Here is a 24759-nt window from a genome sequence, read left to right as displayed (position 1 = left end):
ACTCCAACTGCTGAGGAGTTCCATAATATGACGAAACGGCCTTCAGTGCTTCCAGGTTTTCCGTGGTGGTCTAGCTTCAATTGACTCATGATTTTAACTATTAAAATAAACAAAAATAATCCATTATTTCATGTCCAAAATATAGAATGTCATTGATAATGAACACATTCATAATAATATTTATTTCATTCATCCAATAATGTGAATTAACTTAAATGAAGAATAGCACTTACTTGGTATATGCCGATGGTTAGAAAACTTAATACCTATGTTTTCAATGGTATACTAGAAGACGTGAGTTTATATGTGTGAGGAAAGTCATCCTAATTTCAATGTTCAATATGTGTGCACTATCAATTATTTCCTGACATTATTTCTATGTCAAATATAAGAGCATGATTTTCACTGGTGATTTCATCATTTTGATTATCTAAGGCTATTTAAATGTTATCTATGAACATGACACTGTAGTGGATCTCAACTTACTAGATGGGGAAAGCAAATAAAATGAAAGATAGAGCTTGAAATGAAATCTTCAGTGAAAAATTATGCTGTTAAATAGAGCAACCGCAAACTATATGAATGGTAAAGTATTAGATATGACACATGTATTGAACATATAAATCCAGATACATCACAAAGCTACGGACACATATCCTATCCTAATCGTAAGGAGGCTTACTTAAAAAATTGTACAAAAGCTCTACGTAAACTCAGTAGAAAAACACAATAATGAGTGTTGTGTCCGAATGACGAATAAATGAATAGTAACTGCTAGGAATTATTTATGGACTATTATTACATATATTCCTATTGAATAACTATTAAGTAACTAGATTATACATGGTTATATTTCTCTTATCATAAGCTTTCATTTGACCTATCGGCTATTATTATACGATTTATTATTCTTAAGTTATTCGCAATCTATTAGTTACAGTGTTTCGCACTTGTAGCCACTTTTTGGCTTGATCTCATATATTCTATTTTATAGTATGGTGCGATTTGATTTGCTTGTATATAAACTGTGTATATCTGAAATACATGATTCGTACAGTGGAATCTGAGATTGTGTTCTTGACTTAAAAAAACAAGAATAGTTGGGAAGAACCAATAGGGACTCAGAGTTAATTCTAGACTGCCCGCGTTGGTTAACGCCTCATTGGTTTGGCACAGGGTCAAGGTCGTATAACTCGATATTCTGATTAGCAATCTTGTCACATAGTAATTAACAGGGCAAAAATCATAACAATAAGTATCATTAAACTTAAGTAACAATGAATTCATTGAGTCAGTAAGAAAAACGATACATGAAGTCAATGTGAGTTAAAAGATCAATTTACTTTCAAAGTAAACTAATAAATTGTATTAAAGTGAATGAAAAACTTATTCTATTTTTCATAGTTGAAAGCGTGAGTCAATCGAAGCTAGACCACCATAGAAAGCCTGGAAGCACTGGACGGCCGTTCCGTCCTATTGTGGGAGTCCTCAGCAGTGCGCATCCACGACCTCACCTCGCGAGATTCGAACCCAGGACCTACCAGTCTCTTGCCAGAGCACTTAACCTCTAGACCACTGAGCCGGCATCCGATGGTGTCTATGTCTAACTTCAACCAGGTCCTGGGTTCGAATCTCGTGAGGTGAGGTCATGGATGCTCACTGCTGAGGAGTCCCACAATAGGACGAATCGGCTGTCCAGTACTTCCAGGTTTTTCCTGGGGGTCTAGCTTTAACTGACTAAAGCTTTCAACTATGAAAATACTAAATCTCCACAAAAAACCCCTTCCTATATTTTTGTAATTATTTTTTGATTCGTTAATTCAATGTAAACATGAAAATACATGTATCAACCTGAAAATAAAAAAAAAATAAGATTGAGTAGTTCATTAAGATTATTCAATTATGAAATTAGTTCTTTGAATGAACTAACCATTGAATCATTGAATGAATATTACACTACATCATTGTACTTTCATTAGTGTGTGTGTGTGACCACGTCCTACATAAAGCCTTGAAACTTATTCTCAGTAAATACTTGAAGTAAAAATATTTGATTGATACAATATTCAAAAAACATTGTAAACTCATTAATTGTATATATATAGCATAATGGCATTCAGCATTTAAGTAGTCACATAAAAACATGTAAAAACAAGTCATCTTAAGTGTTTACATTTTTGTCATTGTGAATATTGAATTCCTGAATCTTTGTCCATATATCTGAATTGCAAGTGAAAACTTTTATACTGACTTTTCTCATATTTATATGTATTAAATATCGATTAAGAAAATTTAAGCATCTTGCTTGATCAATATTCAATTTTGTTAATTAGTTTAATTTCATTAATATTATAATGAATATTAATCAGTTTATAAGTAAAGATGGATAGTGACTGGCAGTGGAATAAGTAACAAAATTCTCCTTTACTTACTGAATTGAATCTCCATTGTTGTTGAGGCCCCCAAATGCCCTGATACGTCCGAGAATGGGCAGAGTCCGCACTCCTCGAAATGCTCTCATATGGCCACGCGTATATAGCCTCTGCCAGGGAAGTCCTACTCATTCACTTCTCTTGGCCGGGATGTTGCTTATGAAACTTAGAGGACGATAAACAAATGTTCGGCGATTTAACCAGGTTGATGGACACGGAAGGTCTACCTAAGGTAGTTGGAAAACCCTAGTTCCAAACCAATGGTGAACATGGGCTCCAGTATCCTGAGGGAACAAATGGCGTATGAATCAATCGTTGGTCACCAACTACCATGGGACTACATCTCCTTACGATGCTCCACTGCCTTGTGGATCAGACCTTTAGGTGAAATGCTCGGAGTGTGGCCATCTAAGAAAACCACCTGTTTCAGTTTGGGCACGTGGGCAGTATCACAGCCCTCACACAAATCAAATGGGCTTTGTGCGGCGCACATATATCTGGTAACTCTTTGTACCAATATTTATTTGTTTAAATAAATAAATAAATATGTTGTTGAGTTTTTCTTTGATAAATAACAGTTTATCAAGCCGTATAACTACAAACATATGTAATATCTATTTGATGGCGGTTAACACTGGAATCCGGGATGTGGGTTTCGTCCTATTTGGGGCTCGTCAGCTGGGTGTATCTGCATCCCCCTAGTTGATGTTCACTCTGAGATGCGAACCCAGCACCATTTGCCTCAAACGCTATCGCATTATCCACTTAGCTATGAGTCCTGATAGCCACTTGCTTGTGCAATGGGATGAAGTTTTAATTCACTTGATATTATTTGCCTGAATCTTTCCATTGATGTTTATCACTGTAATTGATCAGTCTCTTATTGGCATATGTGCATACTGTGAGTATTATTAGTTCCCTAATCTTAATATATTTTAGAAATTTAGTTACATAATATCAATAATCTAAGTATAAATGTATTCACTCTAAAGGTTTCTTTCGAAATCTTTGTCATATCTATATATAGTTTTATAGAAAATTCATCATTATCTATAAAATCTTTAAAAGTTAACAAACTAACGGGATAAGATAATGATACAGTGAGGTCATACATAGCAATTGTTATCGATTTTAGCATTTCTGTTACACTTTCTCATTAGGATTATTCAGTATGCAGTGGATGAGAACATGAGTGGGGACAACAAAATGCATCTAGGCACTGATTACAGAATATCTCACTAAAATAGAGAACCATACAGTAAACAGTTTGCAAACTATCAATCAATTGTCTCAATCTTGACCATTCCTTCTTCAAGTATCAGTCCATAGTCTCGGATTATTATTGTTCATGCGTTTTCATACCAATTGCGTTCCATTCCTGTTATTTTCATATCGATCTTTAACTGAAATACATTCAATGCCCGAACATCATTATATACTACTTGCGTGGATAAAAGTAGCCAACACCACAAGTTAACCATTCATTAAGTGATTAGTTTCACAGTTTACCTTGAATAAAATGAATTTAAAAAAAACTTATTGATTCATATGTTATGTACAACCTACATAAAAAAATGTAAAGATTTTCATGTTTCATGTAAACTACTTGAAAGCACTTTCGTCAATTCGTAAGGTTTATCTATGATGAATAGATAGATATTTCAAATTTCCTAAATGACTGACAAGTATTGCTTTATCAAGTACACACCGTCCATTTCATCCACATATTTCTTCTTGTATATCTTATTGTAGAGTGAGATGAAGATGTATTAGAATATATAAATACAAACAAAATTATATAATCGTTTTAATACTATATGTACTATATACACTATGAGATGAGCAGGTTGTAAGAAGTGACCTAATCAAAATCTCGTACTCTTGATTTTGTTACTAATTCACTATTATATACCCTTTTTTGTTTTCAGACAATTGTTTTATTTGACTCTCCATAATCCTATATACTTATTTCACAACTTAATATATATGTTTATGTGTATATTTCTCAAAGACATATGAGAAGAGCATTAGGTACTTATTGAAATACTATATGCTGGGAGTTCCATGTTTTTATGAACTAATATTGGATAATATTTATACATAGTTGAAATCATGAGTCAATTGAAGCTAGACCACCATGGAAAACCTGGAAGTACGGAACGGCTGTTTCATCCTATTGTGGGACTTCTCAGCAGTGCGCATCCACGATCCCGCCTCACGAGATTCGAACCCAGGACCTACCGGTCTCTTGCCAGAGCACTTAACCTCTAGACCACTGAGCCGGTCGGCATCCAACGGTGTTAATGTCTAACTTCATCCAATCCACGCAGTTGAGCAACCATTTCACTAATGTCTTCAGTGAGTTGATATCTCCCAATAGACTTGGTTGAACTCCATTAGATAAAGTCATTATAATTATTAATGTGAAAATGAATCATCATTTGAATGAATAAACGAAACGGAAAACTGATACCATAATCTATATATGTATGAGTGAGTGCATATTGAGGTGAGTAAACAAACCATATCAGAGAATATTTGATTTCCACATTTAATTTCAAATTATTTACAAAGTTTCATGTTTTATTTATTCATTGAATAATAACAATCAAATATTTATAGACAAATATCAGAAAAAACTCTTATCAACGGCTTTTTTTTCTTCTGAGAACTTATACATAGCCTTATGTATAAATACCACAGTAATTATAAAAGTGGAATCACTGTGTTAACGAAAGTATATAGTAAGTAACTTATTTTAAATTTAAAACTATTAGTCCCTTTAAATTCACTTAGTATTGTTTGTTTGAATCTTCCCATTGATGTTTTGGACTGCAACTGGTCAGTCTCTAATTGGCATATGTGCTCACTGTGCGTATTCCCTCGATATAGCCTTAATTCACAAGCATTGTAAGCAAAGATAGATAGTGGCTAGCAGTGGAATCCAGGACGCGCGTTTCGTCCTATTTGGGACTCGTCAGCTGGATGTACCTGCATCTCGGAGTTGATGTTTTTTTCTGGAACTCGAACCCAGTACTTTTCTCTTCAAACGCCATCGCGTTATCCACTCAGCTACTGAGTCCTACTTAGTCTCTTTGATAAATTTTCGATAATGCAATGAGAAGACGAAGTTTATCAGAATTATGTGATATATTTACGCAATACATTTCGAACAATCTGATCACACATAATATACTTGTTAAGGACATTTTTATCTGAAAATTAAAAGGTCAACTAGACAGGTTAAAGTAAGTCGTAACAAGGAAATAAAATAAATAAAGTACACAAAAACAATGTGATAACCACTCTGGATAATAAATCAGTACTGTCAGGGTAGGTTAAGGGTAAGAACAAATTGTTTTTGAACACATAAAGGGGGTTTCAATTTCCGTATAGCCAAGGCTTCAATAAACCTTAGCATACGTCCTTGAGGGCTTTTGTATAACACTACAAATGCCGACTTGATGTCGACTTTATAACCAGTTTCAACCAAATGTTTCGCAATGGAAGAAGATGTCTGTCTATCCTATGATCTTATTTGACCATTGGAATTGATAATGTTGGGATAAGTCAAGGATGTTGGTTATCTCAAATAACATTTATTTATCTGAATAATACTACGGATATCCTATGATATGATGTTTTCTCTGTATACAGATAATTAAATAAAAATCTTAGTTTTTCTTGGAATATTTATTTTAATTTCAAGTGATACATGTATTTATATATAGTTGAGATCATGAGTCAATTGAAGCTAGACCACCATGGAAAACCTGGAAGAACTGGAAGGCCATTTCGTCCTATTATGGGATTCCACAGCAGTGCGCATCCACGATCCCGCCTCACGGGATTCGAACCCAGGACATATCAGTTTCGCTCGCAAGCACTTAACCTCTAGACCACTGAGCCGGTCGGCATCCAACGGTGTTAATGTCTAACTTCACCCAATCCACGCAGTTGAGCAACCATTTCACTAATGTCTTCAGTGAGTTGATATCTCCCAACAGACCTGATTGAACTCCACTGATTACTGCTTCTCACTAGAACTCCAGTAAATACCTCATGGAGCCAGTTGCTAGTTAGCATGTATTCACAATTGATTGATTGTCAAAATTGGCTTTATCGATGTTTCATTGGAAAGCCAGAAAAAATCATTGTTGACATAATATAGGGATAAGATTTAAAACCTATGAAATTTATGAATAAACATTACGATTTGAAAAATCGATATAAAAGGGTTACAGTTCAACCTGATAGTTAGATATTAATTCTATCTGACCTATAGTTTCCATATCCCCGTAATTATTTAGCTCTAAAATGACTTTTAATCATACCTATTGTTGAATTGAATATTTTGTTTATTTGGGTGTTATTTTGTTAGAAGAACTCATTCTTCTAGCTTTTAGTCTTTTCTATGATGCGAATCTAAGAAAACTTGGTTATATGGTTAACAATTTGTGACCAGTATTTTTTATTGAAACAATTGACTAGTTCAGTTATTGGAAATCACAATGTTTATGGAATAATTGATTAAGTTTGGATTATATTACTCCATTATCCACATTGTAAATAGACACTATTGGTAATGGATAATAATTGTTTGCATAAAAAATAAATTTTATCACTTGACTCTTTTCAGTTCCCATCATTCTAACTAGCTTTTTTCAGTGACGTTATGTTACGATCGCAGATATGTGTCCAGGGATTCAGGTTGAGAATAATCGTTTTCTTTCACCGTTCGATAAAAGTGATACATCTAGTATTTTCGAACATTCTTCCGTTCATTTCGTGTCAGTGACAGGATATGAGGATTTTATTTCAGTCATCTAAAGCTGTCTACAAATGTCTTCTGTGGAGATACTGCTGTCGTGAATCCCAAATTACAGAATTTAAAAAGTGAATAAAATAAAAGTTAGTAATTGCAACGAAGTCTCCAGTGAAAACTGTTGTCTTACATGCAGCACTCATTCACTCAATGAATGAAAAAAGTATACCCGAAAATGCTTGATGCTAAACATTTATCGAACACTGAGAAAGTGGTATTCTACAGGTTCATAAAAGTGTATCGTAACCCAAAATACATGTAAACAATTGAATATTTGAGGTTCATTTTGAAAGAAGGGACTTCAATAAATTTCACTATAAAAATTACATCTTAAGTCAGTATTCAAGAAGACAATTTTTATAACACCGTTCATGATATATCATCTTTATGGATACAAAATGCTTACGGTTATCAGGCAAATACTTCAAGCATTATTCAAATAAAGCAGAAACACGGTAGTAGTAGAAGTGTGAGAAGTATGTGTCAAAATATTGATCTATGGACCAGTGTTCCATTGTAGTAGCTGGTACTATGCCAAGCCCCCACAGGTTATTCTAGCTTCTGAACAAACCAATTTATTCATTTTACTCAAGCTAAATTTTAACACTTACTTATTCACTTATTAACCTTGACTGTTTTTATATGATCGTATGTGTTAATTACTTACCCTACTTATTACGTGTCTGTAATTTATTTCTGTCTGAATATAAATATTGAGACACGCTTGACCAAAACATGTTGGCTCACTCGCCTTCTACGCATCGCTTTGTTTTCCACTTTTTAATGTCATTAGCCCATTAGTTTTGTTTCGCCTTGCTTTCTCCACTTTGTTTCTTTGATTGTCTTTCAGGATCAATGAGCATATGAAATATACGAATTCAAAATTCATTCTCTTGTTTAGCTTATTTTATTCCGTTATTCTCTAACGCAAATTAAGTCGATAAAATATACGAGAGTAGCCGAGATACATATTTCGACAACAATCAGCATACGATCTAACTGGAGTCAAAAACTGGGCCACTAAACCATCACTGTGTTTTGTGATTTTAATGTAATGGCTGATTTCAAAGTTTAACTAGAAAGATTGTGAGATCTTTGAATCCGCATTATCTCTTAACTTATTCTACTTATTGCTTTTTGATAAAATTATTGATAAATCTTCACGTATTTTATTTTAGTAAAAAATATAAATATATATTTATCATGGCCAAAGTTGGTCGAGGTTTACAAATACCACTTTCATGGATTCCAGGACGTGATGGATTTTGTCCAGCTGGTGCAGTTTCTGTTGATAACATATGTGTTGCACGAAGTAAACACAGTGGGGAATTGTTGCCCGGAAAATTAGTACCAATGAATGGGAAATGTTATTGTCCTTATGGTGGAGCAGAACTAGAGTTTTACGATTATGAAGTGTTATGTGAAACTTTTATTCCTGGTTCTTGTAAAGGGTAAATTAATAATTGTTTTCGGATATTACTTACTTACTTACGCCTGTTACTCCCAATAGAGCATAGGCCACGTTTTCGGATGATTCAATTGTCGTTGTAAACGTTCACAGATTGAATATTCAGTTTAAGTAACTCTTAACAGTTGGACGTTTTGATGACACAGTGAATTCGACTTGTTGTTCAAATCGATTAAGCATTCTACAGGTTTATAAACAATATAAAGTTTAGGAAATTAACAAATGGTTTCATCAGTTGCAATCCACTGAACTCTTATTAACAAATGAAAGCAGTTCTTTCGTTTTATTTAATAGAGTATATGTATATAATATACATATTGCTGAATGAAAAGTTATACATGATGCATAAAACCCTGCTGATAGAATGGATGATCTAATGGTGCATTGTACTGACAAATTGATTCACAAAATACATTATGAACATGGATGTAAAAGTTGATAAGTAAGACTATCATCATGAATTATAAATATAACATTCTATTATGAAAATGCATTTGTCAGGCCATGTGTAAATCAAATCAAGTTGTTGAGTACTAAATTTGGAAGTTCTCTTGTAGCATACATAACACAATCACAAACTTAAAACATTCGATAAAATAGATGAATTTATTTGTGAATATATAATTTGTAAGAAGTACCCAATTTTCGAAGCATGAAATTCACAAGCAGATAGAATATTCAGTAATCATACAGATATGAATGTTACGACAGTTACTAGTCTTTTCCAGTTCCATTGGATATTAAAAAAGGAATATTGTATCATAGAAAAGATGTCATTTTTTTCTTGGTGATCTGGCAAAACTGTTAAATTAATAATTTATTTCATATTACTGTAGCAATGTAAATTTTTCTTACAGATATTGTTGGGAAAGAGCGTTTGACGGTAATGTCCCAAAAAATGCAATTGTTGCTGGGATAGCCAAAGATGGTGAACCATTGTACATTGTAAAAGGTGTTGTGAATAATGAAACATGTTTCGGAAAGGTAAACAACTACATGTATATTTGAGTGAGATCACAAATCGATGCAAGTTGGACTACCATTGAAATGCTGGAACCACTGGATGGCCGTTTTGTCTTATCATGGAACTCCTCAGTAGTGTATATCTACAACCGCACAGCAAAGAAGATGGTTACTCAGCATCGTGCATTGATTAAAGTTAGACGAACAATCTATCGAATTTCAGCCCAATGGTCTAGAAGTTAAGCATTCTCTAGCGAAACTGAAGGTCATGGTTTTGATTCTCGGTTTTGGGGTGGTAAGTGATCACTACTTAGGTGTCCCATACTAGGACGAAACAGCCGCACAGTATTTTCAGGTTTTCAGTTGTTGTCGAACTTGGATCGCTTCGTAATTTTGGTGAGACTTAATAATCTCCATAACCCCACACTTGTAACTGTATGTCTTTTTTAAATAATTTTCAGATATAAAAACTGCCCGTCTAGAATTTGCTGGTTATGAGGTTTCTGCTAACCGTTTTAGTCTACTGTTGTGCTTCAAACTGAAACAAATACTAAATATTTATGCTTATCTTGAATTTAAAATCATAGTAAAAGCCTACTTCTACTCTTCAATGGTTATTAGAAAAGAGTATTGCAATATGGTCACTAGTCTAGGTGACCCGACATTACGTACACTACATATTTGGTCACTACTCGGTGATCAATAAGTATGAATGCTTTTTGGATGAGTGACAGGACGAAACCAACTTCGAAAAGTGTTTCCTATCAATGACCTCCTACCACTAAACATAGTGTTTGTCCTGGTGAAGTTCCATTCTCTGATTTGTATGGTTTAATCGTGGAAGCTTCGTGGTTCGTCTGAACAACAATGAGAGCTTTACGACTAAACCATCCAGTTCAGAGAACGAAACTCCATCCAAATTATCTACCTGAGATATAAATTTTCTAAACTATTGTGATTATTCATTATTTTAACCACAGAGCTGATTGACCGATCAACTGATTGGTTATCTGACTGAATACAAATGATTTCTTAACGTTATGCATCCATTCTTGACTTTTCTATCTTTATGTATATATTTCAGCTACACGAAGGTCATTCATGCGCCTACTTACCATGGGGTGGTAAGGAATATTCAGTCAATGAATATGATGTACTTGTGTGGCAGAAACATTGAGATTTAAATTTTTAAATACTGTTTTGTACCAGAGTCACCATGAGCTTCACACATCATGTGTTTTTTCTTCCTTTCTCATGTCATTTTGCTATTTGAAATCTTTGAAGATGTGTGAAAATAATACATCTTTATACAGTATTAATCTTAACTGAGTCTACTGATGAATCGTGATATCCAGGGTAATGAATGGGAAATTTTTAGTTAACGCACACATATACAATATTTATTCGATATTTAATAAAAGTGAAATTATTCTAGCTTATATATTAGATAACATCAAGTTCTAAACGCATGATAATGAGTTCCTTTTCGAATAGAAGCAATATGATTGGATGTTTCATAAAAAAGCAGATAAATAAATCACGTAGATCAGTGTGAAGATTAAGAGAATAGTAGAATGACTTTATATTAAGGTAATCATATTCACGAATTACCACTCTCGGATATGTTGTAAAGTTGTTAGTTTTGTTACGAAGGTGGAGTGTATTGAAAAGAACTGAATGATTATTTCAAAAGGCATTGAATAGCGTGTGTTTTATAATGTTTGAAATGAAACGTAAGTAAGAAGTTGAAATGCTTGAAAATTTTGAAACCAATTTCGAACATTCATTTCCGTAGATTAATGTTTATGCTACTTTCTTTGTAAACTAAACTTGTATTAACTTTTCTGTAATCGTATCGAGGAAGTTTGTCAATAAAACATCGATTGTTGTTTCTATTACCACGATGTTGAGATGGTAATTAACAGATTGTGGATATCTTAAACCATAGACAAGATATGGAAAATGGAAGTACTGTTTCATTATTTGTATTTCCTAATGAAAACATCCCCAATATTTCTACATCACAGGAATTTCGTTGTCACGTTTGAGAAGTCCACTATGTTTTTTAAGATTTTCACTTACATGTTTAGATGTTGAAAACAGGTTTAAGCAAACTTTTCGACAGATTGCAAGTTCTGTTGTGATCTGTTCTCTTCGTTAACTGTCTTGTTGTTGTTTTAGATTTCACGGAGTCGGTGAACATTGTAGTTATTGTTAATTCTATCGCAGCGTTCAACTAAATGTATGAAGTGTATGAGAAATCGGTGTGCAAAATAGCGGGCATATATATACATATATATGTATGAATGGTTACAAACTTCAGCTTATGAGACACGTGTAGTGGTCAGCATGACTTTATGTTTGGAACGAAAAAACTTCCTGTAATAGTAATATAACGAATAATTACAATATACGATAACGTCGGTGACAGCTATTAGTTCTATCTAAATTCAATCTGATTATCAGCCACCAATATGAGTACTAAAAGCACAAACATGAAAGCTGTTGTGTTTAGACAAAAATCCAAGGGATTTAAAAATGTCCGAAAATGAACTGGTTACTATATATTAACAAGTAGCGTAAAGCAATATACAAAAAATCCATTGACTGAGAAGAAAACAAAAAGACAAATTCATTTGGTGTTGTTTGCTTGAATCTTCCCGTTGTTATTTAGGACTGCAATTGATCAGTCTCTTGTTGGCATATGTGCATCCTGTGCGTATTCTCTCGATATAGCCTTAATTCACAAGCATTGTAAGCAAAGATAGATAGTGGCTAGCAGTGGAATCCAGGATGCGTGTATCGTTCAATTTGGGACTAGTCAGCTGTATGTACCCACATTCCAGAGTTGATGTTCACTCCGGGACTTAAAACCATCACCGTTTGCTTCGAAAGCCAATTATTTCAAGGTTATTGTGATTCCTCACCCCCCGTTGATGAGAAATCTTTGGGTATGATGAAAATGTTTTAGAAATAAGTGATTGGTTAACTTGTTTTTGAATGTGTATGCTCATGTGATAATGAACAAATATTTTGTCACCTTTAATAATTTGTTAATTAGCTGTAAACTGTGCATCTTTGTAATCTGATTAGATCAAATCCAAACAGCATAAAGTGCTTTGATTGGATGTGAGCATTAGTATTTTTACACTGGAATTTCATTTTGCATAAATAATTCTGTCTGACTGTTCTATACGAGTTTTAATAAATAATTTAACTTCTGAAAAAGAAAATAGACATCAATTCCATTCGACTGCCCTCTTATACTCCTGTCTGTGAATGTATATTGGGATAAAATTTTTTTCAACTAAGGAGAAATGGAACTGAAGTCGTTAATTATAGCGGCAAGAGAAATAATGTGTATATCATTAAAGGAAAATCGGGGAAAAACTAATAACTGTTTTTGATACTTGATAATAGTGATTACTGAACTTCAAGGCTAATCAAATGTCTAATACACAAGTAGTAAACTGATTTTTATCCAAGTGTCTTCATAAGTTAATTTAACACATAGTTTGGTCTTGTAATAATCATTTATATGCATGTAAACATTTGAATAAATCATCGTGATAAGAGAATGCATAGGGTATGTAATAATCACACTAAATGTCGAGGGTTGATGAAGTGAGCGTCAGGTTTGTTTTTTGACGTAATGTCAACAGCAAATGTCTTTTCAGTATACAGTTTGACCAAATCATTGTCTTAATTTTTTGATGTCATTTATAAATGAGATCGCATATATTCACTTGTTGTTGTTTTAATTGTACCTCCCCATTGTTATGTTGGGCTGCAATTGATCAGTCTCTTATTGGCATATGTGCATCCTATGCGGACTGCTTCGATATTGCCTGAAATTACAAGCTTTATAAGCAAAGAGTGAACATCAACTCTGAGATGCAGGTACATCCAGTTGACGAGTCCCGAATAGGACAAAACGCCCATCCTGGATTCCACTGCTAACCACTATCCATCTTTGAGATTGCATATGTTATTTATTTATAAAGTCTGGAATCAATTTTCAATTCATCGGTTTTCATTGTTAAACATATTAGGCGAACATTAAAAAAAATTATGTACATTTTCGTCATAATTGAATGTGTTAATAATAGACCTAAAATAGCTTAAAGTAACAAAAATAACCATTTTCGACAGGTAATTGACATATTGGTCGCATTAAGTGCAAATTTACAGGTCTACGTCTAACATAATAAATTTTTTATATTGATTATACTGTTAAGTGCGAATAAGGTCAACTGTATCTATTTTGTGGATTGGTTGAAATAAGACATTAAGACTGTTGGATGCCTGCTCAGTGGTCTAGAGGTTAAGCGCTAGCGCACGAGACTGTTAGGTCCTGGGTTCGAATCTTGTGAGGCGGAATCGTGGGTGAGCACTGCTGAGGAGTCCCACAATAGGACGAAACGGCCGTCCAGTTCTTCCAGGTTTTCCATGGTGATCTAGCGTCAATCGACTCATGAATTAAACTATAAAATTACTAAAATCTCCACAAAACCCCTTCTGATAATATTTAGCTATACCGACGTTTAGGGGATCGTTTAATAAATAAAAGCCTACATTTGTCTAGTTAAGCAATGTAAAAAACATTGAAAAATTCATATTGAATTTTGCATGTATTGTTGTTAGACACTTTAGTGTTGGTTAAATGATATAGACATTTGAAAAACCTTAGCGCAGATAATAAAGATTTGCTAATTGTAATTTTAAAAGTTTTATTACGCTCACGTGCTTCAAGAACATACAGGCTAGTGAATTTCTTACAGAAATAATACGAAACGCATCGGATGAAACTGTTAAACTACTTCACTGAGAATTCATGTTAAACGCAATTGTGACAGAACTGTAGTGTAAAAAAACAGAAAAAGTACATCGAATGAGATTAAGAAGAAATTTTTGATGCAATTTGTAAACAATTAAAAAAGAATTTAAGTCAAATTGTGTATGTCCCTAAAATGGGCCTTCACTTGGTCTCTCAGCGTTCCCAATTGTCCTCAACAATGGAGTAACTATAATTCCCTTTATCGCACCGCACATGAGACAATGAAATCCATAGAATTGTGGTTGTGGGTCCCAGGTACAGAACGAATGAAACATTGCATTGCAGCTACAAAAAGTCTATATGCTTCCATCAGCAGTTTCACCTAGCCGCTGAGCAAGATCGCATATGTCACACAGTCTGTTGTCATGGACATCTCTGTCGGTGCTATTGTCTCGTTTATTGAATTCTTCTGAGTTTATCGTGACAATATAATCTTCTTTACTACTTAACGTGGCATCCAAATCTATGTTTGTTCCATAGTTGGGACTTCTCATATGTTGGATTACTGGCATTGATACATCCATGAAAGTGGAGGCTTCTATCTGGAACTCAGGTGTTGAGGATAACGTCAACGACGTTGGGATCATTGTCTCGTAAACCAATTGATGTGCGAAGTTATAAACAACACTACATTGTTCTCCAGGTATACGCCTAACTGAGAAAAAATGTTTTTAAGGTGCTTGGAGACTTCGAATAGTATCAATTATTATCATTTTTATACTTAATGGTTCCACATTTATTGACACGTATGCATCAGCTAGATTAGTATTGACGAAGAATGCACCATCTTTAAATTTTGTAAAATGACCAGATGAAGGAAAAGAGGTGGACGAAAATTCACAATTCTTCGGGAATCAGAGACAGACATCTAAAGTATGAATAGTGCACGAGGACAACAGGAAAAGAGAGGTCAGAACAATGCAATGCAATAATAACACTATGTTGAGATAAGATGGTGGTTGGAGGTGGTCAACAAGAAACCCTGGACCCGGGTTTCGTGCTACTTGGCACTCGTCAGCAAGGTGTACCTGTAATCTTGAGGGAACCGGTGCTCCCTGACGGGTTGGATCCCGTGCCACTCAGCTTCACAGTCAGAGACGTTACCACTGAGCTATTCGGGCCGCACTAAGAAGGACTTGACACGCAAGACATTGATCACCACCCAGTGATCAGTCAGTTGTGAATAATAACACTGCTCGATTAAACATTCATCCATACTGATAAATTATCTGTATGCTTCAAAACATTACTCCCTATATGTCTGATTATAATTAGGTATGCACTTTATTTGTTATATAGAATACAAAAATGCGTTTCAACTGCTCACTGAAAGGAATATCAACCAATTACAAGAGGAAATATGGAGGTGAATAAATATTATTTGCTGTTTGTTTCACTCAAACTGATCTCACTTCACTAGAATTATTTCAAATATCACACAATGGGAATTAGAACTTCGGTTGTAATTGATATTTCCTGTTGGAAAATTACTGAATACTAAATTCTGTTGGGACGTAAGTGAAATGAAGTAGTGAAGATTTCAATTTGTTCCAATCCATAAGATTCATAAGAATTGATCTTATGATGTATCTGTTTTGTAACAACCGTAACAGAATCACTTTAGATATTATCAGTATTTATTATGATTTGTTTATGAGGATAATCACAGAATATTCGGTATGAGGTTATGGAGATTACTGAATTTCACTGAAACTATACAAAATTGACTATTGCTTATCGGAATGTTGATTGACAGTGTTGAGGAATACTGAATTTGATTGATAAATGTGAAGATGTAGGAGCGGGGATCAGAGAAATAATAAGATAATTAATTGTGTAAGGTCTGTTGAATCAGAAATCTTCCATGTTTGTCGTCACCCAATATGTTTTAAACGAAGACATTATTCTTTCAATTGTGATGATTGTTTGAATTACAGTATCAAGACAATCCAATCGGGATGGTAATATGCTGTGAGGCACTGATTACTTACAGGTCACAAAATCAACAACGAGAAGATTCAACATGATCCTTACAAATTAATTGAAATTCACTCCCGTTATACAGGCCAGCATGTATCGGGGATTAGTAGCTCAGTGGGTAACGTGATGGGTGTTTGAAACGAAGTAAATTGAGTTCCAGTCTCGACGTTGGCATCAACTTAGGTGGAGGTACATCTAGATGACGAGTGTGAAACAGGCTAGAACTTGCGTTATGGATCTCACTGTTAGCCAACTGCTATCTAACCTTATTGGAGAAGAAAGCACTGATCGAAATTATTACAGCTAATAGTTTATGAAATCCTGAACTTGTTCATAGTATTGACCAACTAAATATCTTTCGTTATTGTTAGACTCAAATGTGAAACAATCTATTCATATGAATAATAATATCATTTTTCATGATAATCTTATCTACAGTCAAATATTTATCAATATTGATCTGTGTTTGAAACAGATTGTTTTGAGTCACATACTACGACAGAGACACATTTTTTCAACATGTGAATATTAGGTGCACGTATTTGTTCTACTTTCTTTATCTATTTCAGTCTTACTGATGAGGTTACTGACAATGGTGTAAAGTGTAGCGAATTAGAGTTTTTCAAACTGATTATATTTTCAACCAATCAAGTGGTTTATGACTGTATATGGGTTGATATTAACAGGAAAATATCTCTCTATCTAATGGTGTAATATAGATCTAGGTATGTGCCAACTCAATCAGTAATCGACTCACCTCCATCTTATTCACAGAGGTATCATCAGTAGTTAATAAATTTAAGCTGACATTTTGATGCATCATCATGGATTACAACTGTTAGAACTCTCATATCCAATGAAGTAACACATTCAATCTTGAAGACAAAGTAGTCGTAGTCGTAGTAGTAGTGGTAGTAGTAGTAAAAAGGTGCCATTTTACACAGACTATCATACTGAAGAGTCCTTTCACGCACAACTAGTGACCTGTAAAATAATAAAACTCAATTCCAATGTTTTGATACCCAGTCAATGAGCGGTATAATCGTACTGTTAAAATATGCTAGAATTGTCTTTATTAGGAATACAATAAGTGGATAAAGCACTTTAGTGTCAGGACATTATTAATCAGTATAATCTGACCTTTCAAGGATAATGTTTACATTGCGAATTGTGAACTGATCTTAGCCCGACCATCATTAGAAACCAGGCACCACTGAGCAACTGTCTCATTCTATTATAGAACTCATGGGCAGTGAGTATCCTTGACTTAGGTAAGATCAGTTCCTCTAATTTCTTCTAACTGGTAATAATCCTGTGTCCATTAGTGATTAACTTCGAGATGCAGTTCTCGGAGTTCAAATGAGGAGCCATGTTCAATGAAGTTTAATCTTGTGGTCTGAGAGATCATCCACCAAAGGCGGTAGGAGGAGGTCATTCAATTTCGCGAATCGATTGGAATTAAACATGTACACAGTTGGATTCTGGTTCAGTGGTCTAGAATTGAGGTGTTCAAAGATGAAACTGGTTGTCCTAGATACGATTGCTTATGGAGGTGTTCTTGCTGTACACTGCTGAATAGACGCATATCAGGCTGGAACAACTGTCTGTACTTTACAGTTTTCAATGGTGTTCCGGTTGGTGATGTCAACTATGCAAATTTTACAACGGTCATAAATCCGATCTTCCCTCCACATTGATAGACAGTCCATGGTCTACATTTACTCTGTAAACCGATCAACCGTTGACACTGATTTATTCAAATTAGTTAACACTAGCATATTTTAAACTTTACATCGGATGCGATTTCTAATAACCGAAATAAACTACTCAATGATTGAACAGAATGGGTTTCGGATGCATTTATATGCTAGATTTTGAGTTTTGTACGGTTTTGTGATGCTTAGTAATGCTATTGAGCTATTCACACTGAGTTCATTAGAACACAATACTAATCTACAGACTACTGACGGCAAATTGACTGATATAACCACCTATTTCTTATTTGTCTCAGTATAATCGATAACAGGCGTTTTATGACGTGACTGGTGATAACGTCAGCAAGCAACGGTCTCCGTTTTTGATGATTAAAAATATTGTAGTGGATCAGTTGTAGTATTCCCGTCAAAAGTACTGGTGCATGTAGGCGTTCGGTATAGTTTCAACATGTTTGTGTTATCTTCGAAATAAAGAGTTGTTTGGATCAGTTCTTCACTTTTACCTCAATTAAACATGCTAGCTTTTTGTTTTCTAATTTTTTTGTTTTCGTGCAGCAACCATAATGTTTGTGATGTTTTCAAGCCTTTTTATGCATATACATCCATACGGCTTTGCTATTTGCTTGAAACAATCTTCATTGGTAAACACCAACAAATTGTCATGCTAGTTTTCGTTTTGGATTAGCTAGATCTAGGAGCGGAAAGTGGAACTGTTGTATCCAGATTGTGAAATGAAGTCTATAAATTATTTCAGTCTAGTCCAATACCAGTCAGTTTTGTTATGAAATATATGTTAAATTGTCATGAATTTTTCACTAATTGGCAATAATAATTGGCTGAAGTAATGACAACTGAATACTTGAGATACAATAGTAGAGTATTAGCCTCTTACAACCTCTTGTTCAAAATCTAAGCTTACCTATACTAGTGCAAATTGTCCATAACTAGACAAACTACCGAGTAGCATTGTCATGTTGGACAAATTGTTAAATCACTCCAGTTAACCTACAAATTTGTAGTATTCTTTTATACATTGATTTCTACACGTAATCTTCGTTGTGGTCAACAGCTTGTATGTTAACAAGGAAATAGAAAACTAACTTGTAAATGAATATAAACACTTATATGATCTCTCCTATAGATTGATCCTGACCAAGAATCTCTTCCATGGAAGTTAACTCAACGATAGAAATGGATAGAAAGACTAATTGCGATATATTTGAATAAGAGAAGAGGGTGTACCCTACTGAATTAACCCTGTTTATATGTCTTAAATGACTTTGAACAGTGTCCTGAAGGCAATATTGCATACTGAGATAATTTTGAATAATCATACAAGATAGTATGTATTGGCAATGAGTAATATAGCACTCCACAAACACGATGATCACTTTGTGATATTGTCCAGATACCTGTATGACTAAACAAATACTAACGAATAGTCAGCAGAATGGAGTTTCAGCAGTCCGTTTTCGGATAAAATAATGTGTGAAAGTTAAGAAACACACTCGTACATCGAGATAATGGTACAGTCACTTGAAAACACGTAGTTGCTTGCAATCAATAGGAAACTCAGTGAAGAAAGTCAATCATAACTCCTCCGTTTGAATATTTTAGTTAGTGTAAATGAATATTTTCAAATTCTTTCATCTCTCATACATTGAAACTGTGAATATAGTGACTGAGTGACGATTGGTCACTATTCTCAAGATAAGTTTCTCATAACTAGATATTAAACCTAACTAATCCTCGTTCATTTGTTGATCATTCAGAGTAAGATCATGTAGAGTTCCCTGATGACTACCTACAACCGCTTATTATCAAAACAATCCACACTATTTTCAGTTACTTGTACTGTGGTATGTACTGCTGATGTCGACAGATATAAGTAATATGTATCATCAATCGAAAGTGAAATGTCTGGCGGCAGGAGGTTAAGAAGATCGAAGAGAAGAAATCGAGAACAGAGAATGATTGGCAAAAAAACGAAGGAATAATGAAGTACGAGACCAGTGATTGACATTTTGTAGATGAAGTATTTACCATATGGTTCTCAGATTTTACTGAGATACTCTGTAATTTCGTGTTAAAATACATTCAGTTTTCCCCACTGGTGTTCTCTTTCACTACAATACTAGTGGCCATAGTACAAATTGACTGATAGAATTTGATGTACAATGATAGAACTAGGAAAACATGACTGTGATTAGTACTCAGTTATCAGTCATTTGTGAGGAATGTTTGTTCAATATGTCTATTGAATGTATGAACGAGTTAATTTTAAGCAATCAAAGACAATCTTTCATAGTTGAAATCTCCACAAAAACCCCTTCTGATCTATAGTCATATGCTCACTAGTAACTGACTTCAAGAGATATTTCCTGGAGTTCTAGTGGGAAGCAGTGACCAGTGGAGTTCAACCACGTCTGTTGTAGAGATATCAACTCACTGAAGACAATTGGTGAACGGTTGCTCAAACTTCGTGAATCAAAGACAATCAACAAACAGTAGATATTTTTAATTCCATTTTTTCTAAGAAATCTTTGTAGTATGTTTCTGTTGTGGTTTTTTTATTTGATAATGTATATCAAGTGTTTGTTAACAGGGAGAGATACACATCTCTCTACTCATTTTATTGTTTCTTCTAGTTAAATGAAAACAATTATACAAGAGGTAATTATCCGATGATCTTGGAGATCAGGACAAGAGAATCAATTTCGTTTTTTCCAAACTAAAACTTCATAGTCTTTCACTGAGTGCTCTTGACCACCCCATGGTATATATGCACATTCATGGCCATGATGTACCTAAATGATGCAAACAATTACGATCAAATAAGTGGACAATATTTTATTCATATTAGAAATAAATAAACACAATAATTTGGGTTGAATACATTATTGACTGACCTGAGACAAAGCAGGGAGCAGTGAAGCGCTATTTCTTTCTAGAATGGGACTCCACGGTAATATGCATCTAGGATACCATCAAGGGTCGAGAACAGGATATATATATATATAGGTTTCTCTACTTGCGCTTAAGCATTAAACCATTGAACTGGTAGCCAGTGCAGTATATTCCCAACTTCACTCAGTTCGTCAATCCTTAACAACCATCTTCCAATCTCATTGATGATATTTATCCCTTACTCTATGCCCTTGATGCAAACTACAAAGTTCCACAAGCCTTGCAACACCGTGATATATGAATCAATATGTGCTTACTCGTGATCAGATTCGTGGTGTAATTCACGTAGTTGTATTGAAACTCATGACCAGTAGGGTTCAGCGATGACATAAGTGAATCAAACGTCAGTTAGAGTTAAACATATAAAGCATTGACTTCCTACTCTAAGTATAAAGACCAGGTGTTCACCACGAAACTCAAATGTCCTGTTTTGATCCTCAGTGGTGATGTGAATCCCCTCTGATGAAATGATTCATAATAGGACAAGAGAGCTGTCCAATGTCCTCTACTTTTCACTGGCGGTCCAACTAAGACCATTTGGCAATGTAAACTATAGAATTCAATGTTCTCCACAACACCGTAATACGAATCTGAGTTTCAATAATGTTCATGAACTTCATAATTTCATATAGCTTTTTTATTTTCAACACACCATTCAATGGTAGATAGTGCGATACAATTGTTTGAAATGTTCATCATAGATATTCAAAACATAACATCCAGAACATAGGATTCTGAAACGTTTAGTAAAGATATGCAAATATGATAATTTCTGATGTGGTATGTGACATTTGAACTGGTAAGTCAACGATAAAATAATATATTTTTCATTTTCTATAAAGCCATTCATTCTAGATAGTAACCATTCAGTGTACAGCATATCTGAAATTAATCTGACCACACAGATCATTAGCATAAGAGAATTCACTAAATGTCTTGTTTAAATAGTTTATCTCATCAGAGAAAACAGTATATAACACAAGTGGTTAGGTCTACTCACCTTTCCAACACATGTTTCTCCATTAATTTTAGATTTGGCTATGTATAGTGGATCATTACCTGACATGCCACCAATGATTGCATTTTTTGGCACATTACCACATGATGCTTGTACCCATTCATATCTGTACAGAATGAGAATAATCAACAAAATATTTATTTTTTCATTTATCTAAACCGAATTGAATTAAATAATCAATCAATCACTGAGAAGAAGAAAACAATAAAAGAAATATTGATTTGGAAGGCTCTTCAGAAATAACAGATTGAACAAATATACATGTTATAAAATAATATATTTGTAATATCCCAATGAGTGAAAAAATTAGATTTCCTGACGTTTCATGACTCAGTATAAGACACTTCTTTAGAGAATAAATAACCAAATTAAAATTAATCCAAGTTTAAATAGTACAAAGGACACAAGTGGTTTACACTGAGTCACGTAAAGTCAGAAAATCTAATTTTTCTACTCATTGGGATATTATAAATATGTTATTTTTCATAGTTGAGATCATGAGTCAATTGAAGCTAGACTACCATGAAAAACCTGGAAGCACGGAACGGCTGTTTCATCCTATTGTGGGACTCCTGAGCAGTGCGCATCCACGACGCTCACCAGTGGCAAGCTTCAAGAGGTATTTCCTGGAGTTTTAGTGAGAAGCAGTGGAGTTCAGCCAGGTCTGTTGTGAGATAGTAACTCACTGAAGACAATAGTTGATATGTCGCTCAATTTCCTGGACCGGTCGAAGTTAGACATTATCACCGTTAGATGTTGGCTCAGTGGTCTAGAGGTTAAACGCTCGCGCGCAGGACTGCTAAGTCCTGGATTCGAATCTCGCGAGGTGGGATCGTGGATGAGCACTGCTGAGGAGTCCCGCGATGGGACGAAACGACCGTCCATTGCTTTCAGGTTTTCTATGGTGGTCTGGCTTCAAATGTCTAATGACCTCAACTATTAAAATCACTATAATATTCACAAAACCCTTCTGATATAATTTTTATCTATAACAATCTACCCAATGCACAATTTATTCGAAATTATCAAGTCAAATCTTGGTAATGATACCTAAAGAATACATATATTTATATGAGTTTATCTTTGAAATGTATTAATTTAATTGTAGGCAACAAAATCTGAAATATTTTTCTATTACAAAGTTAAACGTTTTGATGGTGTTTTGTTCTCTGAGCTGGATGGTTTGGTCGTAGAGCTTTCATCGTCCTTTTGAATTACATCATCAACACAAACTTCGGGTAGAAGTTTGTGCTCAGAGAACAAAACTCCATCAAAATCATCCACCTGAGCTACAAATCTTTTCCACGATTTCAAAGTTAAACGTAAATTTGTTCCCAACCAATAATATACATTTGTAACTATTTGTGGTTTAAAAGTACATGTAATTCATGTGTGAATAAAAAGCATCATGGGGACACTTAAAATAGAAGTTAAATATGATATGAGAAATGACATATAATGGATCACTATTAGTAATTTATAAATTTAAATATTATCATTTGCATCGTTAGTTTCAGATCTATTATGGATATTATTTATGAAATTAAAATGATTGGAGAAATTTTCTAATATTTCTAATATGTAGATATTATAATGAAAATAACTCATCTGAAACCTTAATCTATCAATTTTCAATATCATTTGATAGATTGTCATAATTCCATGCTTGATTTATTGCTAATTGTTATGGATTACTTTCATCATTAAGTCTAATTGGAATCTACATGCATGCTGAATCACTTTTACTCATATTCTACTTTCATTCACATATTTGATACACAAGTTTTACAACACACTAGATCAAGCCAAGTAAATGTACCACTGGGTTGTATGCAAATCTACTAGAGGGTGAATATTAAATGTTTTATCTACATGATGTTTGATCGATTCATTAATTTTAGTCTTCGAAGTATATTACTGAAATGATACATTCCAATAAAGTTACTCTATCAACCATCGTAAAATATAGAAATATTTACGGAAGGAAACATTTGCTGTTATTTCAATCTGACTATCATTTAGTCATATTTACAAAATTTCATAAATCGCCCAATAGATTGTTCTAGATAATACATATTGCAGAACGTCACAACGCATTCCTAAGGCATTTAAACAAGCTATTTGCTTATGTTTCACACTTTACTTAACTGAATTGGTTATTCGCTTTTAAAAGTAATAACAAGGTTCTACTAGCTTATGGTAAACACGTTTGAAATCAAACATAAAATATGTGGCATATACAGTGCTTTTAAAATATACATTGTTTAAACAACTAATCTCCAGTTTTGTCTATATAACTTACATATTAGGTGATGCAAATTATGAGTTTATATAGGTAGATTCTCAATGATGCTTGAACATTGAACAAGAAAAGATTAGGTAGCGTGGTTAACTCACTGAACTAGTTCATAAGCAAACAACTAAACTACACTTTACAACAAACAGGCTAACAGGTATCAATGTCAAGGTTGGACTTGATAGTTTCAAATAAATTGAGCATTAGGTAGAAAGCTAATAATAAATATATTTTTGTTATATCCCAATGAGTAGAAAA

General features: G+C 34.0%; 2 protein-coding genes across 2 annotated transcripts in view; one reads left to right on the top strand and one right to left on the bottom strand.

Annotated features, from left to right (window-relative positions):
• Positions 1–9147: 9147 nt before the first annotated feature.
• Positions 9148–10865, top strand: Smp_167280 (hypothetical protein; the record flags this gene model as incomplete). The annotated part of the gene is made up of 3 exons (XM_018790866.1): positions 9148–9167; positions 9583–9709; positions 10773–10865. The coding sequence occupies 3 exons, from the start codon at positions 9148–9150 to the stop codon at positions 10863–10865; spliced, it is 240 nt and encodes a 79-aa protein (XP_018645882.1).
• Positions 10866–20796: 9931 nt separating this feature from the next.
• The window catches only part of Smp_167270 (hypothetical protein), a gene marked incomplete at its 5' end in the record, with an annotated part of 4769 nt that continues 806 nt past the window's right edge, over positions 20797–24759 (bottom strand). The window contains 2 exons of the mRNA XM_018790864.1: positions 20797–21027; positions 22188–22313. Of these exons, the coding sequence (XP_018645881.1) occupies positions 20932–21027; positions 22188–22313 (222 nt within the window). The 3' untranslated portion in view covers positions 20797–20931. The remainder of the gene's footprint in view (positions 21028–22187; positions 22314–24759) is intronic.

The sequence above is a fragment of the Schistosoma mansoni genome, assembly GCF_000237925.1.
Source record: "Schistosoma mansoni, WGS project CABG00000000 data, supercontig 0013, strain Puerto Rico, whole genome shotgun sequence".
Classification (NCBI taxonomy): domain Eukaryota; kingdom Metazoa; phylum Platyhelminthes; class Trematoda; order Strigeidida; family Schistosomatidae; genus Schistosoma; species Schistosoma mansoni.
Note: the sequence above shows the minus strand (reverse complement) of the source record. Positions and strands in the feature narration are given on the sequence as shown.